Below are 17654 nucleotides of genomic sequence, written 5' to 3'. Positions count from 1 at the left end.
AGATAGAGGGGTGGATGGGGATGGGGTGTGTATGTGGATAGATAGATAGATGGATAGATAGATAGATGGGGGGTGGATGGGGATAGATAGATGGGGGTGGATGGGGATAGACAGATAGATAGAAGGGTGGATGGGGATAGGGGGATGTATGTGGATAGATAGATGGAGAGATAGATGGAGGGGGTGGATGGGGATAGATAGAGGCCGAGTCACTCCTGGCGTGTGAGTTTCACCGTGAGTGTGGGGGACAAAGGAACCAGCCGGCCGCTCCTACCCCGCCCCGGCGGGGTCACACACCCAGCTCTGTGATGACGCTGGGCGGCACCTGTCATTAGCATCGCGGTGTGATCTCATCCTGGCCTGTGCGGGAAGCCAGTGTGCTAGCGTTGCTGGGCAAAGCTTACAGCAACGGCATTAGCTCCGCCAGCTTCTCCCTCAGCTCTCGCCCTCCGTGCCCACTTAGCTGGGCTCTCTCTCCCCTCCAGCGGCCCTGCCCTGAGAAGGGCACCCGCTCCCTCTGGGCCATTGCCAGCCAAATGCTCCACAGCACTCCTGGGCTTCTCTAGGGCCAGGGGAGGGGATCCTGCCCGTCAGGGCCTGGAGTTGGGCTGGAGGGATCCCAGAGCAGGCCCTGGTGACTGCTTGGCCCCGATCCAGCCTGGCGCGCTCCCTACTCCTTGTCACCAGACCCCACAATCGTTACTGGCCTCCTGCCTGACACCCCTTGTCCACCGCCTGGGGGAGCAGCTCCCTGCGCAGCAAGGACAGTGCATCCCTTGGGCATCTGCAGCAGGGCCGGTGACTCTGCCCTGCCCTCGCCCACCTGGAGTCCATGGCCCAGCGTGAATTCCCAGCACATTCCGCTCAGGCTGGGCTCTCACCCTGCCACCAGTGCCAGGGTACCCACAGCCAGTGTTACTGGCCCAGTGCTGGGTGTGTGTGTGGGGTGGGGGGGACAGTACCCGAGTACTGCTCTGCAGCTGGCATGGCAGGACCCTGGCTCAGAACTCTGCTTTGTCCTATGGCTCTACCTGCTTCTCGGGCCCACGGTGCCCGTCTGGCTCCCAGGGCACCCTCGCACCTGGCACCCCCGCAGGCAGGCAGCTTGTATGACACCCTAGAGCCAAAGGCAGCAGCAGGAAACACCAGGGCTTATTTTCAGTTTGCTGGCGGCACAGATGCTAGCGGCAGTGACACACAGACGCACAACCTCCCCCAGAGACAGACCCTCCAACACCCTTGTGCACCCACGTGCATACACGTTCATCCACACACCCAGTGCTAGTCACACAAACAACTGGTCACAGCCATGCACACACCCCATTTCCCATCACCCTGGAGGAGGGGCAGCTCTGTGGCCGGCTGCACTCAGAAGCCCGGGCAGAGTGGGGCTCAACGCCACCTGGCTGACTGGTTTCTCTGGAGCGAGGGCAGGTATGGGCTGCAGGGCAAGACTGCCCCAGCCTTCAACCCAGCACACCCCGGGCCCTCTGTCCAGCCAGCACAGAGCCCAGGGCCCTTTCGGTAGGGTTCTGGTTGCCCACCAGGTGTCCCACCCAAACTCCACTCCGCTCACTCTGCTCTGCCAGCCCAAACCCCGAGAGCCCTCCCATGGGATCCAGCGCCAAGCGTCGCTCCCCGCCCTAACTGGCTGGGCAGCATTTGCTGTGTGCCATTAAGCAACTTCCACAGCACACCCCAGAGGCAGCTGCACTTCCGTGGGGAGATAAAGGATCCCTCAGCAGCCTTTCACAGCTCAGAGAGAGCTGGGCAGCACCCTGGGCTTCTCAGATGGAAAGTGCCAGCTCCATCCCAGGCGCAGCATCTGCCTCCACCCCGTGGCCCCCAGTGCCGCTGATCCCTGCGTGGCACCGTACAGCCCTGTGGGGACCCGGCCCCCGAGTCTGGGGAGAGCTGGGCAAGGAGCCCCGTCCTCACCCTTCTCTGCCCACAAGCCCCAGTCCTGAGCCGTTTGGCAGATCAGCCACATGCCCCGCCGCACGGGGGTCTGCAGCCCTCACCCTTGGGAAAGTCCCTGTGGCAGGGGGCAGAGGCCAGTGTAACCTGACCTGTCCCCACACACAGCCTGGCACAGAGGGGAGGGGGGCATCCATGGAGCTGGCCACCGCCTGGCCCCAGCTGCTCCTGCTAGGAAGCAGGCTGCACCGCCTGGGATGCAGGAGCACAGAGCTGTGCCCCTGTTGGTGCCACCATGGCATTGTCCAGCCGGCCCTGCCAGCAGCATTGGCTCCGGCAGAGCCCACACCGGGCAGGCCCAAGCCCTTGGCAAGGGCCCTGCCGGGTCCCTTTTGTTGCCCCGCTGCGTGGAAGGGGGAGTTGGGTCCATGCTCGCTCCAGCCCCACGGCACCCCAGGCACAGCCAGGGCCCTGCGCCATCCTTCCCCTGAAGACAGGACTGAGGCTGGCGTGAGCCGGGGTCTGACTCCCTCTGGCTCAGCCCAGACCCCGCTCAGACGCCGCCTCAGTAACGTACAGAGCCACAGAGGGAGCAGCTGTGAAGGCAGTGGGGCTGGGAAAGGCCCACACCGGGTGCCAGGGGCCAAACTGCCCCCCCGTGCCATGCCCCAAATGGTCTCTCCCCACCCAGTACCCAGCCCCACCCCTGCTATCATAGAGAAATCAAAGGAGGGCAGGGCTAGGGCGGGACGTGTGTGCACGGCATGTGCCTGGGTGCACACGTGTGTCGCAGGGACGGGCGTGCCAGCCTAGGTGACCACACAGCCAGCCCCATCCATCCCTGCCGTGCCCTGAGGGCAGCCCTACCCTGGTGTGGCACTCCCGGCCCCCAGTGCCCCCCAGCTCTGGGGAGGTGCACGTGGCCAGCGACTGAGTTTCGGCCTGGGCCCTTTCCACTGCCTGCTCTATTCCCAGGGCCGCCCCTTCCTGTTGGGGCTTGCTGACCTCAGGCAGCTGTGGGACTCCCCGTCCCTTCCTGCCCATTGTGTGTGTGTAGGGGGGCATGCTGCCAGGCGGAAGGGGGAGAGCTATCAGGATTTGCCATCCCCCTCCCCCCACACATCCACCCCTCTGCCCCCACATCCTCCCATCCTCCCCCTGCACTGTCCCCCTCCCCCCAGCACGGCTCCCGTGTCCATCCTTGTCCCCTGGCGCCGGACTGAGCTTGGTAACTCATTTCACACGCTGCCAGCCCTTGGTTCTCCCTGCCCTGCGCTGGCCTGCAGGGCTTGCCCAGGCAGGAACAGCTCCTTGCCCCATTCCTGAGCCAGCCAGCCCCCACGCTGGTGGGGCCAGTGAGCCTGCCAGTGCCAGGGACCTCCCACCTCTATTCAGCCAGCCAGCTTGGCCCCTGCAGCCTGCAGGAGGGGAGGGGATGTGGGCTGGGATCATCCCCTGCTGTGCCAGGCTGGGGAGGAGGGAGCTGGGTTCCAGGTCTCTCCTGACCAGGTGGCACCTGCGGCAGCAGGGCCCTGGGACATGGCCGACCCATAGACGTTGGGCCGGGAGGTGGCAGGGCTGCCCGCTCGGCCAAGCTCCTGCCCCAGGGCAGCGCCCACAGCAAGGTCGCTCACTGGGCACAGCTCTGGCCTGGCTGTGTGCCCATCGGTGAGTCACTCTCTCTGCCGGGGCTGCCCTGTCTGTGGTGGAATCTGGGGGTCGCTGGTGCTGCGAGCGCTCAGCGATCCGGGCAGAGCCCACAGGGACGGGCGCTGGAGAGACCAGCCCAGACGGAGCAATGCCCCTGGCAGGGGCGAGCCCCCGTTCCCAGCCCCTCCCTGCACTTGGCCAGAGCCTGGCTGGGCTGTAAGGAAGGGGGGCGCCACCCAGCGGAGAAAGGGGGGCATGACAGCTGGGAGGAGGGTGCCTGGGGGCAGGGCAGGTCAGCACGTCCCATCCCGGTGCCAGGAGCTTTGTGTCGCTCCTGTCGCCTGGGCACAGTGGGGGAGACGTGGCCCCCTTGGGAGTGCTGTTGCTGGGGGGTCAGGTCGGGGGGAAGGGGCCTATCTGAGAAGCACCCCTCTGGTCTGGGGGGGGCTCCTACATAGCAGGGGTTCAACCAGCACCCAGGTGGATGCAGTGCTCACCGGAGTGTGCGGCCACATGGCCCATGCAATCCCGCCAGGACCCCCTCCAACCTGTGCCATGGCTCCAGCGCCCCCTGCTGGCCTGCAGTGCATGGCTGCAGGCGGGGAACAGCGCTGCCAGGCCCAGGCAGGGGCTGGCAGAGAAAGATGGGGGAGCCCAGTCCCTCAGCACCCCCATTTCCAGCTGGAGCTTCCATAGGGGTCAACGCTGGGCAAAGTTTATTGTGCATCAAGTGAATGAGCTCCCATTGTCCCCAGTAGAGCCAGCCAGGTGCCGGGCCGACTCCCCCAGTACAGCCAGCCAGGTGCCGGGCCGACCCCCCCCCAGTACAGCCAGCCAAGTGCCGGCCGGGCCCCCGCATACAGCCAGCCAGGTGCTGGGCCGGCCCTCCCAACCCTGGTAGAGACAGCCATGTGCCCCCGCTTCCTGCTACAGCCAGCTGGGTGCTGGGCCAGATCCCAGTCCCAACGCACATGGCCACATCCTAGCCCCCCGCAGTTCCCATTCCAGTGCCCCAGAAACCGTCCCTGTCCCTAGCAGCGGCTCAGGGGTCGGGTGCTGCCGGTCACAGTGAACGCCGCCTGCAGGACCTCGGAGCTGGCACGTGTCTCCTGGCCCGGCTGCTGCCCGCCCACAAAGAGCGTGAAGGTGCCCGGCTCCAGCTGCCACTGCTCGGCCCAGACGGCACGCTGCACGTAGGTCACCAGAAACAGCAGCTTCGCCGCCCGGCCTGCGGCAACGGGCACCCGGCGGAATCCAACCAGCTGCCAGCGGGGCACCGGCACGGAGGGCTGCGCCCAACGCAGGTACAGCTGCACCACCTGCAGGGAGGGGAGAGGTGGGCTAGGAACAGCAACGGGGAGCCAAGCGCCCAGGGCAAGGCCAGCAGGGACTGCCAGGTGCTGCTTCTCCATGGGCAGCGTCACCCCTCAGAGACAACCTGAGAGACTGGCTGGGGCAGAACCATGGCACTGCCTCACCCCAATGCCACAGGAGTCAGCAGGGGGCCACCTCTCCTGACCGCCCCGGCCCCACAGGGGAGGAGCCATCAGAGCTAAGTGCTGGCCTGGCACAGGGCCCATGTGACAATCCCATTCCCCCCAAGCCATGCCCTGCCTCACAGCCCCCCCGATCCGGGGCAGGGAGAGCTCTCACCTCTTCACCATCCCTCTGCCCGGTGTTCTCCACCACCACGGAGACGCTGAGGTTGGCGCAGAGGGGCAGCGCTGTGGGGCTCAAGGCCAGGTCCCGGTAGAGGAAGGTGGTGTAGGACAGTCCGTAGCCGAAGGGGTAGAGCGGGGCCACTGGCCCATAGTACCGGTACGTGCGCCCCTCCATGGTGTAATTCTCCATGGCTGGCACCTGCAGCCACAAGGGATGGAAGATGTCAGCCACAGGCCATGGTGCCCTGTGGGCATGGGGGGCATGGTGCCAAGCTGGCCTCAGGAATAGGTGGGGGAGCTGGGGGTTTTCCGATTTCCGAGCCCCCAGCACCGGTGCCCCTGGGCCTTACCTGGTCCATGCCAGCTGGCCAGGTGGCCGGGAGCCTGCCCGCCGGGCTGGCCCCCTCCTCCCCCAGCAGCACCTTGATGATGGCGATGCCCGCGGCCTGCGCTGGGAAGAAGCACGCCAGGATGGCGCCTACTCCGTGGTGGGCCTGGGCCCAGCCCACGTCCAGTGGCCCCGCGTTGAACAGCAGCAGGATGACAGGGCGCCCCACGGCTGGAAGGGACAGGCCAGGTCAGTCCAGAGTCCGTTCCCTTGGCATGGCAGCTTGGGGGATGACAGCACACCGGGGCCCCACACTAGCTCAGGGAAGCCCGTGGGGCAGTGCATGTTGGGGTCTCAATCCTAGACCAGGCCGACTGAGGTCTGCGATGCTCCGAATACCCCAACTCTCTGTCCCACTGGGCTCTTCCATGGGAGCCCATCACTTGTGGTCTCTGGGCTGGGCACGCAGGGCACTGAGCTCAGTCCCTCCAGGGCCACCCACACGCAGGGGCAATGGGGAGATGGGCCCCCCGAGGGTGGGCTGGGCTGAGCCTCAGGGGGTGCTGTGCCCACACATCCAGCCCCCTGGCAGCTCCTCACGGGTGCCCAGATTTCCACCCCCTGCAGGCCCCTGGGTGTGAGGCCTGGTCTACACTACGGGATTAATTCGGATTTAGCAGCGTTAATCCGAATTAACCCTTCACCCGTCCACACTACAGAGCCAGTTAATTCGAATTAAAGGGCCCTTTAAATCGATTTCTGTACTCCACCTCGACGAACGGAGTAGAGCCTAAATCGATTTTGTTAATTCGAATTAGGGTTAGTGTGGACGCACACCACCGAATTACTGTGTTTAAGTTAATGGGGTAGTGTGGCCGCACACCACCGAATTAATGTGGTTAAAAACCGAATTAAGGTGCTTAGTGTGGCCGTGCACAATCGAATTTATACAACCTGTTTCCCAAATTCGAATTATCTAAATTCGGATTAATCCTGTAGTGTAGACATACCCTGAGTGCGCCCCAAACCACCTCACCCCAGGCCACGGTGTCCTGCAGCAGCTCCTGCTGGTGCCCAGGCAGGGACAGGTCCCGTCGGTCGTTCGCCTCTGTCTCCAGGTCAGTCCCTGAGCAGGAAGAGCCAGCGCCAGTCAGTTGTGATGCCCCCGCCCTGGGCTGCCAGGGGCAGGGTCACGCCCCCCGTGCAGAGCATGTGCCTCATCTCCACCCCCCGACCCAGCGGGGACATGATGTGAGGGGAGCATCCTGGTCCCCTTGGCCAAGGGCTCCCGGCGGAGCGAGGAATTGTGGGAGTTGCCATGCTGAGGAAAAGCTCACGCCGCACCCTTTGGGGAGCAGGCAGCCTGGCAGGGGGCCCCGGGCCCTACCCGCCCTGGGCACTCGCGGGCTGTCTTGGTGGGAGGCCCCGCACACAACCAGCAGCCTGAGTCCTGAGTCCACGGGCCCAGCCCTGCCCCCGTGCCAGGCTCTGCCACAGCCTCTTGCGGATCTGGGGAGGAGGGGGGGGGGCAGGAAGGCAAATGCCAGAGCGGCTGAGCCCACCCCCTCAGATCCGGACCAGGCCACCCATCACTGCCCGGGGACCCTGCTGCCCCCCCGCCTGCCCTCGCCCCCCATACCTGTGCCCAGGCACACCACGACGACGTCGGCTGCCCGGACCGCCCCCTCCACCTCGCCCGGCGAGTAGTACTGGCATCTGGGCTCGCTGCAGCCTGCGGCGAAGCTGACGTTGGCTGGCAGGGTCTCCAGGCCCCTCCTGCACCGGGATGGGACCAGCCTGCCATCAGCAACGTCACTGATACAGGGGCCGGGCACCCCCCTCCAGTGCTGGCACCCAGGCACCCGCCTCCAGACGGAGAATCCGCCGCTCCGGCAGGGCCGAGTGGGACCAATGGGCAATTCTGCACCAGGTGTCAGGCGGGGATGGGGGAGTCCCACCGATGCCCCTTTGCCCTGGGAGCTGCCCGGCTCGGACCAGGAACCAAGCAGTGCCATGTGCCCAGCCCGCAGAGCAGAGAAATGCCACCGCACCCTCCCCACCCAGCTGACGGATGGATCAGGGCAGCGGCCTGAGCTCCGGGGTTGGGGAATCCCAGTAACCGATGGGGGGTGGGTTTTGCTCTTGCCCTACCTGGGGGTGTAGATGTACTGGGGGTCCGGGATGGGCGCGTAGTCCCCAAACAGCACCCTGGGGTTGTCGGCAAAGGGACCAACGACCTGCAGAGGAGGGGAAACAGCCGAGGGTGGGACAGGAGCCGCCCGCTCCACCCTGGCAGCCCCAGGGCCCAGGCGGCGCACAGAAGCCGGGGGGAGGAGGGCCAGGGGGGCCATGGAATGAGCTGGGTGGGTCAAGCGCTGGCCTAATGCAGCCCCTGGCAGCTTTGAGCCCCACTCGGGGGGGGGGCCCGCCGGGCCCCCCCCCCCCCCCCCGCACTCTCCCCTGCCCCACGCAGCGCCTGCTGTCCCTGGGACCCATCGAGCAGCACCCGCCCCAAGCTCACCTGTGCAGTGCCCCCCCCTCACTGTGCAGCCTCCGTCCAAGCCCCCAGGTCCCACTGAGCAGCGCCCGCCCCCCCATGATGCACCCACTGCCCCCCATCGAGCAGCGCCCACCACCCTCATCGAGCCACGCCTGCACCCCATGATGCACCCACCGCCCCCATCCCCATCGAGCAGCACCCGCCCCCCCATGCTGCACCCACTGCCCCCATCGAGCAGTACCCGCCCCCCCATGCAGCGCCCACTGCCCCCCATCGAGCAGTGCCTGCCCCAAACTCCCTGTGCAGTGCCCCCACACCGTGCAGTGTCCCCCCCGGGTCCCCAGGCCCCACCACGCCTTGCTCCCTCTTGCTCTCATCAGCCAGGCTCCAGTGCCCGCCAGGACCCGCAGTCTGCACAGGGCACCCTTGTGGGGGGCTGCAGCTTGCTCCAGGGGGGTGTGGCTGTGGGGCCCCTGGCAGGCTGTCAACATGGCAGGGTGCCCCTGGTGTCACGCAGTCCCCAGCTGAGGTGTCCGGTGTGGGGCAGGGAGCCCCAGTGCGGCCGTGGTTCTCTGGGGCAGGGCAGGCAGTGACTGAGGATGCCAGGGGCTGTGTGCTCTGCTGGGTGGTCAGCCTGGGCTCCCCCGCAGCCTCCCAGCCACCACGGCCCCAGTGGGTCCCCCCATCCCCGCCCCGAGCAGGACACTCACCGCGATGCGCTTGCCGGCCAGGGCCTGGGCGCTGAGGGGCAGCGTCCCCCCCTCGTTCTTCAACAGCACAAAGCTCTTGACGGCGGCCTCCACGGCAAGGCTCCTGTGGGTGGGGTTCTGCACGGCGCTCAGGTCGAGGGCGCTGTAGGGGTTCATGGCAGGGGGGTCGAACTCCCCCAGCCGCAGACGTGTGTAGAAGAGTGGCCGGACCCGGGCCCTCACCGTCTGAAAAGGGCAGCGAGATCCCGTTACACCGGCTAGGGGGCAGCCAGAGCTCAGATCTGGGGGGGCCGCTGCAGCCCCACATCCCAGTCATGCCGGCGCAGGGGGTGGCTCAAGCTCAGACTTGGGGGAGACGGGCTCCCACCCCACATCCACTCTCCCGCCAGTCGCAGGTACCCGGCGCTCTCCCAGCCCAAGCAGGGTGACCCAGCCCAAGTAAGTCCATGCCCTGGGGCCCGGGGCCCCTGGTGCTGAGCTTGCCGGCCCCATGCCCTGCTCCGGTGGGGGGTGTCCCATCCACGCTGCCCCCAGAGCTTCTCACCTCCAGCGTGATGTTACCCTTGGCCACAGCCTCGCTGATGCTCATGAAGACGTTCTCCGTCAGGCTGAAGGACAGCTCCAGGTTGCAGCCAGCGTTCACCGAGGCTGCAGCGTGGCAGAGAGACAGGAAACAGCGAGTTACCGCTGGGCTCAGCCTCTGCCCCCCTTCCCCCCCCCCCAGAGGGCCCCCAACCCTCTGCGCCTGCCAGGCTGGGGGCAATGAGCTCAGCTCTTGAACTGAGGCTCCAGCACCCTTGTTAACTAGGCCTCGCGGGCCCTTGGGAAGGGGAGCAGGAGGGTTTGTACAGAGGGAAAACTGAGGCAATGTGTGTGTGTGTGACTTGCCCAAGGTCACATAGCAGGTCAGTGGCGGAGCTGGGAATAGAACCCAGGAGTCCTGACCATCAAACCAGTGCCCACCTTATCCCGCCCCCGCCCACTGACTGTGCCCCTGCCCTCAGATGCCAGTTCTGCTCCAGTAGCACCAGCAGCAGCTGGGCCCTGCCTCGCTCCCAGCCCAGGCAGCTCTCGGCCAAGCGGGGCCAGGCTCCTGGGCCGTGGGCTGTGTGCGTCCAGGCTCACCGATGGCCGTCTCCAGGAAGCTGTGTGTGTAGCGATGGGCCAGCATGATCAACTCCACGGCCCCCTCGTCGCTCACCACGTAGCCCTGGAAGCCCCACTCTGCCCGCAGGATGTCTGTCAGCAGCTTCTTGTTGGCGCAGGCGGGCACGCCGTTGATCCTGCCGGGTTGGGTCTGGCAGTTATTGCAATGCCGAATGCAGCCACCTCTGGGGCGGGGTGCGGCAGCTGTTTTAACAGTGCCTGGCAGTTTGGGACAGGAAGTGAAGGAGAACGCTGCACTCAGTTGGAATTGCAGGGGGATTTACTTCAGCAGAATGTAACTGCCCACCTGGGAACCCCAGGCCACGGGGCTCCCGCCCTGACTCGCCCCGGAACTGCCATGAGATCACTAGCAATGACAGAGGGAGAGGACCGAGGTTTGACTTCTCTTCTAGAGGACAGCGCCCCCGAGCAGCATGCAGGGGCATTGGCTCAACAGAGACGTGGGTGGAATAGCGCCCCCTCCTGAGCCACTTGGGGACTCCATCCAAATCCCAAACAGAGCCAACCCTGCTCAGCTCGAAAGCTGTACAGCTGCGGTGGGGTTCAGGCTGCTGACCTGCCCCCTTCCAGGGCAGAGGGGTGTGTGGATGAGAAGAGCCCTCGTCTCCTCCAGGAGAAGCTAATGCTGAGCACGGGCAAGGAGCGGCCTGTAGAGACCCCTGCCCCGGGCACAGCCCCCCAGCCGCGTGCCCCGTCTCGGTGCCTGTCCGGCCGCGGGCCTGCCTCGCCCGGTACCTGTTGTAGCTGCACATGACGCTGTAGGAGCCAGCGCGCACACAGGCCTGGAACTGGGGCAGGAAGGTCATTCTCCAGTCCCGCTCTTGCACCTGCAGGACGCAGAGCACTCGGTCAGGGCCTCGAGCCTGGCGCAGACCCCATCCCCACCCCGTGGCCCCCAACATCAGCCCTGGCGGAGCTCACCGGGACCCAGAGACCACAGAATCGTACAGGGATGCCCTAGGCCAGATATATGCACCCAAGGGTGGCATGTGAGGTCTCTCCCACTGGTCGTAAATGTGTATACGGGTCATATTTCAGGCGTCCTGTACCTACACTGAAAAGTACGTTCTGAAGATAAGGCAGATCACCGGGAGGTGACACACCTCAGCCAGGATCCTTGCAGGCAAGGGGTGACAGACGCTCATCTATCTGTCTGGTCACATGTGTTTGTGCATCGTAGGTCTTACAATGGATGCCTATGTGCACACCAAGCCAGGCACCAGGGGTAGGATTGTGAAATCTCCAGGAGAAAAAACCTACAGGAAAAACAATCAGGCAGGCGTGGCGGGAGCGCTGCTTAGGACTAAGATCAAAGGATTCGTCTGGTATATCAGGTACCGCAAGGAAACACACAGTAACTTTCACCTAGCAGGCAAGCTGACAGCGTGACTTGTCTCCTGAACGAAGATCACAGCCAAGCCTGGAAGGATGGTGGGTGAGCATTGCTCGATCAGGCAGAAAAGTAGCTGGTTCAACAAGCCGGGGTTCTTCACACCTCCAGAGATTCCCGGCCCAGAAGGGAGCGCTGGGATCCAGACGGGCCCCTGTACTGCGCCGGCCAGAGACCTGCCCTACAATCGTTCCTGGAGCAGATCTTCAGACAAACTTCCCACGTGGATGTGAAGCTGACCAGGGATGGAGACTGCCCCCCACCCCAGGCCTGCTCTAGCGTGTGTGTGACGAGTTTATTTGAGTTTGTTTCCATCACTCAACTTGCTCACTCCAATCTCTGGGCTGTGTTAAATAACCGTTCCCTTGTTCTCACTGCCCAGGGCTCCCAGCGCTGGGTGCTGAGCAGGGTGGTGAGCGGAGGTGGAACTGGCCTGCTCCTTTGGGAGCTGCAAACCTGTGAATATTGCATGCGTCCAGTGGCTGGAGTGGGCCTATCGCTAGCCTGTAATGAGCCAGCGGGGCCTGTGGGGCAGCGCTTGTGGCCGGAGGAGCAGGGGAGCTGACCCCCAGCAGGCACAGACCAGACTCTCGCGCTAAGGGTCTCTCACGGCCAGGGAGCGTTGCACTCACCTTGGCATCAAAGCTGAGCCTGGAGACGGGCACGTTCTCGGGCCCCCCGTGCACACTGAAGTGTTTGCAGCCGGCACTGGCCTTGACGTAACGGGGGTGATCGCCCTGCAGCCCCTGCACGAACGCCACGGCCAGCTCTGCGCTCAGAAACGGGTCTTCGCCGTACGTCTCCTGAGGAGAGACAGACACACGCGTTGCTGCTGCCGCCCCCTTCCCCCCGCTGCTGGGGCGCTGGCTGTGGGGATGCAACCCCTGCTCCCCCCAGCCCCATCACTCATTGCTCTGCGACAGCTGCCAATTCCCCACCTGCCCTTCCAAACAGTCCTGGAGCTGCCGCCACCTGGGGACTTGGGGAAATGAGACCCGGGGGAGGAGCAGGGCTCTGCAGTCCCTCGTGGGCCCACATCTCAGACACATTAGTGCAAGGGGCGATGGGGCAGCCTCAGCACAGAGGCCAAGGGGCCACAAGCCACAGGGGGAGAGGGAGGGAGCTTGCAGGGTCTGCCAGAGGGGCCCTAACACATCTGGATTCAGGCAGGGAGAAAGTGCGAGGTGTGTTGGGAGGGGATACCAGGGCACACACCGCTCTGCCGGTGCCCCTCAGTCCCACCCGCAGCCCCTGCGCTCCCCCTCCCCCAGCTCTGCCGGTGCCCCTCAGTCCCACCCGCAGCCCCTGCGCTCCCCCTCCCTCAGCTCTGCCGGTGCCCCTCAGTCCCACCTACAGTCCCCTGCTATCCCAGTCCTCCCATCCCAGCTCTACTGATGTCCCTCAGTCCCACCCACAGCCCCCTGCTCTCCCAGTCCTGGACTCCCCCTCCCCCACCCCACTCCCGGTCCGGCTGTTACCTGGTTCCTGCCCCACAGCGGGTGTCTCATGATGTTCAGCACGGGGCTGAAGCAGCTGAGGCCCGTGTGGTCACCGTAGATGCCCGTGGACATGAAGTAGTTGTGCTTGGCTCTCACTTCCGTGGCAGTGGCATTGGCCACGCGGTGGATGAGCTCGGGGCTGTGGGGGAGGGAAGAGCAGCTGAAGCATCGGGGGATGAGCCAGGGTTGTGCCCAGAGATGGCACAGGTCCCCTCAGTGCCACAGCAGCTGCCCCTGCCCTGGGCAGAGCTGGGGCAGACACATGCCCAGGCACAGAGCCTGCGCTGGGCTAGGCCCCAGCACGGCCTAGGGGGACACCCAGACATGGCAGCACGGGGGCCCCCCTGTTCAGACAGTACCTGAAGGAGGCCGCCAAGCCCAGCGCTTGGGGGAAGGCCGTGGCCCAGCCGGGGGCTTCCCCATCCCCCCTCAGGCACTCGGTGTTCCAGTTGTAGGGCTTGATCCCCAGCCGCTCAATGGGGGGCGCTGGCCCGTTGTACTTAGCGCCACCTCTCGCCATCTGTGGGGCAGACACCAGAGGTGAAGGGGGGCACTGAGGGACATATGAGGCTGGGCACTCTGCCAAGGGGCTGCCCTTGTTCACCTGGCCTGGCCCTGCAGAGAGATGGGGTAGCCGGCACGCTCGGCTCTTCCATGCCAGATCTGATTCTCCGTCCCAGCAGGAGACATGGACAGGGCTGGGGAGGCACCACCTGGGGGTGGGATCTGTGGGATGGGAGATTCCAGGGGCACCCAGCTTGACCCACCCCCTGCAATTCAGAAACCCCACGCCACTGGGCTCCCTCCCAGCTCCCTCCCCTCGGACCGAGGGTCTTTATAGGGTGCCCTGCCAGGCCCAGACTCCCACAGTGGGACGCCGAGGCCCCAAGGATGCTGCCCTCGCCTCACTGCCCCCCGCCATGGGGAGAGCAGAGGCTGTCGCCCCCCCCCCCCCCAGGGATGCACCTGTCAGTGGGGTTGCTGTTCTGGCTACAGAGACCCTCTCCATACCTGCAGCACCAGCTCCCCCAGGGTGAGCCGCCCGATGAGGTCGTCCAGCCGCTGCTCCCAGGGCAGGGTGGGGTCCCGGAATGGGTAATCCTGGGCCAGGCCCAGCCCTGCCCAGAGCAGCAGGGCCGCAGCACGGAGCCAGCACATGGCGCTGAGGATCCAGCACAGGGCACCGGCTGAGGAGAGAACACATCCATCGATAGCACCCGACAGCCCCAGCCCAGGGGCCCTGGCACAGCTGGGGCAGGGGCTGGACTCGCAGCTGGTTCCAGCGAGGCTGAGCGCCCCCAGACCAAGCTCCCCACTCGGAGGGATCCCCATAAATCCTGCAGCCACCGGCCACCATCTGGGGCTTCCCACAGGCCGCGCCCGGAGCTCTCCAGCCTCAAACATGTCATTTACCAGTGGGGCCAGCCCCCAGCCCCGCACACAGCAACAGAGTGAATTCCTGGCCACGGTCCGTGTGGCATGTGCCAGGCTGGGGAGCGCCCCAGGTCGGGGCTGCGATAACCACCCCAGAGCCATGGCACCAGAGGTGGCACAGCTCCGCGCCACGCCCGCACCGGAGCCCCCAGGCCCCATCAATTAACCACGCTTGGCAGGACCGGGGAACCCCCCCGCCAGGGAGCGGGGAACCCTGCTAGACGCAGCCCCCGAGACCTGCAACGGGGGTGACTGGGGAAGGCCTGGGGCGCCCAAAGAGCTGCAGCGGGGCGGGCGAACCGGCGCTCGCCCCGGGCGCACGGGGCGCTCCCAGCTCCGGGCCCCGCCAGCGACCCCCCGCGTGTGCCCAGCTCCCCGCCCCGCGGGTCAGTCACCGGCCGAGCGGGGCTCGCTGCGGGCTGCGCGGCGCTGGTGGCTGCGGAGCGGATCACGAGGGCTCCCGGAAGCCCGGCGGAGGGAGGCGGCGCTGGGGAGGAGCCGGGACACCCCCGCACTGGCGGGCGGAGACAGGGGCCGCGCCTGGCGGTGCCCTCGCAATGCTGGTGCCAGCCTGAGCCCCCAGCCCCATCCAGGCCAGGCCTCGGGCGAGCTTCTGTGACCCAGCAGAGCCCACCCCCTGCCCGCAGCAATGTGGGATCCTGCCCCAGGACTGTGCATTGGGTGAGCAGCGCTGGCTGCAGGCAGGTCTGGGGGGGGCTGGCCCCCTGCATTGGATTCTGGGCTGGGTCCAGCTGCTGCCACAGGCGCCCCGTGGCACAGACCTTGCTGAGCGGTGTCAGCGCTTACTGAGGCCTGGCGCCCTTCCCAAGCAGGCTGGGCTGTGGGTGCAGTGCCCACAGTCCCTGCAGCCCTGCGCCAGGAGGCCAGGCCAGCTGCTTCCGCTGGATCCGGCTCTCAGGGCACAGGCAGACGAGGGCAGGGCCATGCGCCAACAGCCGGGGGTTGGGGGAAGAGTCGTAAGGAATCCTGGCAGCACTTCTCACTTGGATTGGAAACCCCAGCTGGACGGGGGAGCCCCGGCCTGGTTCTGGTGGGAGTGCACTGAGCCCCGCGGGGTCACCCTACCTGCGCCCAGGGAGATGAGAACCAGGCATCGGGCCTTGGGCATCTCGATACCTGTATCCGGCTGGACTGGCATGGCCAGCAGAGGGCAGGGCTCACTTACATATGGGCTCCAACAGCCCCTGGCAGCAGCTGGGTCGGGCACAGCTGGTGTGATGGGGGGCGGGGGGAGCATGCCTGGGTCCTCAGCCTCCAGGTGGCACCATGGGGAGCGGGGTTCCCTTGCTCACTTGCCCCCTTGGCCTATCATGTCCCCCTGCGCCGGGCTCGGGGGCTGTTTGTATCAGAGCCCATGGAAGCTGGGGGGCATCCAGTGAACTCCCCAGCACCCTACAGCCCGTATCCTACAATTTGCCCTCTTCCCCTATCCAACATCAGGTGGTTGCGGGGCGCTGACAGGTGGCCAGATGTTACTACGGCAGTGCTCACAGCTGCAGGGGAGGGGGGTGAACTGTCTGACGTGTCGACGGGATGGTAACAGCAGACGCTGCCTCTGGAGCGGCATCCTCTCCAGCTCAGGCTGTGCCCTGTGAATCCCCTGGCACCACCAGCCATAAGAACACTTTGTGTCAGTTTCCCATTCGCTCAGCCTCTCTCTCGCCACAGCCCCCTGCCGCCCAGCCACTGGGGGGAAGAGATGAAATTGCTGCACCTGGTGGGATTCGAGGCCAAGGCCACTGTCCTAATGCAGCACACTAGGAGGTCAGAAATGCCAAGCATAGCCCACAGCTCTACGTGCTGATGTGGGGCTAGTTTATGAATTTGCCAGGGGGCCAATTAGATTTTAAAGCTGAAATCTAACACACTCGATGGGCTACAACATTTTTCAAATTGGCTAATGTTGCAATGGAATTGAAATAGGAGAACCTCTTTGGTTGAGTCCAGGGAGCGTCAGCAGGCTAATTTTAATGCTAGGTTCTTTTCAGGTCAGCTTTTACCTGGGACAGTAAAGGGGCGGCTTTTCCCACAGGCCAGCTACTGCCCTGTGCGCACGGCCTAGCTCCTTCCCCAGGCACTGAGCTGAGAGGGCTTCTATAGTCTGGATTGGCCAGCAGCGCCTGCCCTCGCCCGGCTCTCACCTCTCCCTGCTGAGTATGACCAAGGGCCCTGGAGGTTCAGAGGTGCCCTCGAAGAAGCCAGCCCCATCCACATGGATAATTAAAAAGCTGCCCTGAGAGCAGCTGCCAAGGCAGGGAAACTAACCCCCTGGAGTGGATAAGAGGCCTTTGAAATGGACCCACAAAATCTTCCCGCACAACCTTTGCATGCATGGAAATTCATATTTGCATCTGCACTCAGATTCTCATATGCAACCCTACAATAACAAACCCATGTGTGCAGCCCAGTGCTCGTGAGCAACCCTACAGTAACAAGCCCATGTGTGCAGCCCAGTGCTCACGAACACAGAGCTCATTGGGATGGGCAGCGAGAGCCAGGAGGCATGGGCATTTTGGCTGCTGGCACATGGCAATTTTGGGGTTAGCATTTCAGTGCCAGCCAGAGTAGTGCCCCACGCCAACTCCTGAGCATGCCCCTCCTCCCCGGGAAGGCGGGGTCGTTGCTGCACTGGCCGTTTGGGGGGGGGTTAGACCCAGGGAGAGGGTAGCAGCACCATAACTTTGCCTTTCCAAAGCACACCCAGGCCCCAGTGCAGCTCTGACTCCTGCACGGTCTGGGGTTCCCTCTTTGTGTGCGTGGGCGGGGAGTGGTCGCCTGGCATCACCTCTGTAGAGCTGCTTTGGAGAGGGTGGCTGGTGGCTGGGGGTTATGAACAAACCACAGTGCCAGAATCCAAACCACCTGCCTTCCGGGGCGCCTGGCTCAGCCCCCTGCTCACTGGGCCCCAGACCCCTGTGTGCTGCGCATGGCGTACCTGCCCTCCCAGCCATGCACCCATTCTGTTACAGTCCCAGACGGTGCCAACCCTGAGCCCGGGGCCTCGTTCACTGAGGTGCAGGGGCCTCGACCCGACCCAGCCCTGGGCTTTGCCTGAGCCTGGCCCAGTTTCCGGTGCCTGCCTTTGGGGTGAGCAGCAGCCGGGCGAGGGAACCTGCCAGCTTTGCCCTCTTCACGCTGCAGCGCCTCGTGGCTTTGTGACGTCTCCGCGGGGCTGTCACCGCCCCAGACGCTGGGCCCTGCTGGCAAAGCCTGGCGACGTGCTCAGCGGGACTCTGTGCTACGTGACAGAGGGGCAGAAAGAGCTTAGAACAGGCCACTGGGGGGTCAGGACCCCTGGGTTCTCTTCCCAGCTCCTCTGCTGCCTCCCTGTGTGACCTCGGCACATCCTTTGCCCGCTGGGTGCCCGCCTTTCCCTG

At 65.0% G+C, this 17654-nt stretch overlaps 1 protein-coding gene across 1 annotated transcript; it reads right to left on the bottom strand.

The window, feature by feature from the left end:
• Positions 1–4404: 4404 nt before the first annotated feature.
• Positions 4405–14731, bottom strand: LOC112108698 (probable beta-D-xylosidase 2). The gene is made up of 15 exons (XM_026657192.2): positions 14652–14731; positions 13834–14009; positions 13182–13342; positions 12802–12961; positions 11956–12126; positions 10669–10760; positions 9892–10049; positions 9311–9414; positions 8767–8991; positions 7708–7793; positions 7196–7332; positions 6593–6682; positions 5579–5787; positions 5221–5427; positions 4405–4886 (listed from the first exon to the last, which is right to left on the bottom strand). The coding sequence occupies exons 2-15, from the start codon at positions 13978–13980 to the stop codon at positions 4599–4601; spliced, it is 2235 nt and encodes a 744-aa protein (XP_026512977.1). The 5' UTR covers positions 13981–14009; positions 14652–14731; the 3' UTR covers positions 4405–4598.
• Positions 14732–17654: the final 2923 nt, after the last annotated feature.

Source organism: Terrapene carolina, unplaced genomic scaffold, assembly GCF_002925995.2.
Source record: "Terrapene carolina triunguis isolate 2854851 unplaced genomic scaffold, T_m_triunguis-2.0 Scaffold236, whole genome shotgun sequence".
Classification (NCBI taxonomy): Eukaryota; Metazoa; Chordata; order Testudines; family Emydidae; genus Terrapene; species Terrapene triunguis.
The sequence above is the reverse complement of the archived record's forward strand: the minus strand, read 5'-3'. Positions and strand labels throughout refer to the sequence as shown.

Excerpts from the sequence above, each read along its gene's own strand:
- LOC112108698 (XM_026657192.2), bottom strand. The coding sequence starts at position 13,980 with ATGTGCTGGCTCCGTGCTGCGGCCCTGCTGCTCTGGGCAGGGCTGGGC. Across the intron at positions 13,343-13,833 it reads TGGGGGAGCTGGTGCTGCAG|ATGGCGAGAGGTGGCGCTAA; the intron begins GTATGGAGAGGG and ends TCTGCCCCACAG. Across the intron at positions 4,887-5,220 it reads GGCAGAGGGATGGTGAAGAG|GTGGTGCAGCTGTACCTGCG; the intron begins GTGAGAGCTCTC and ends CCCTCCCTGCAG.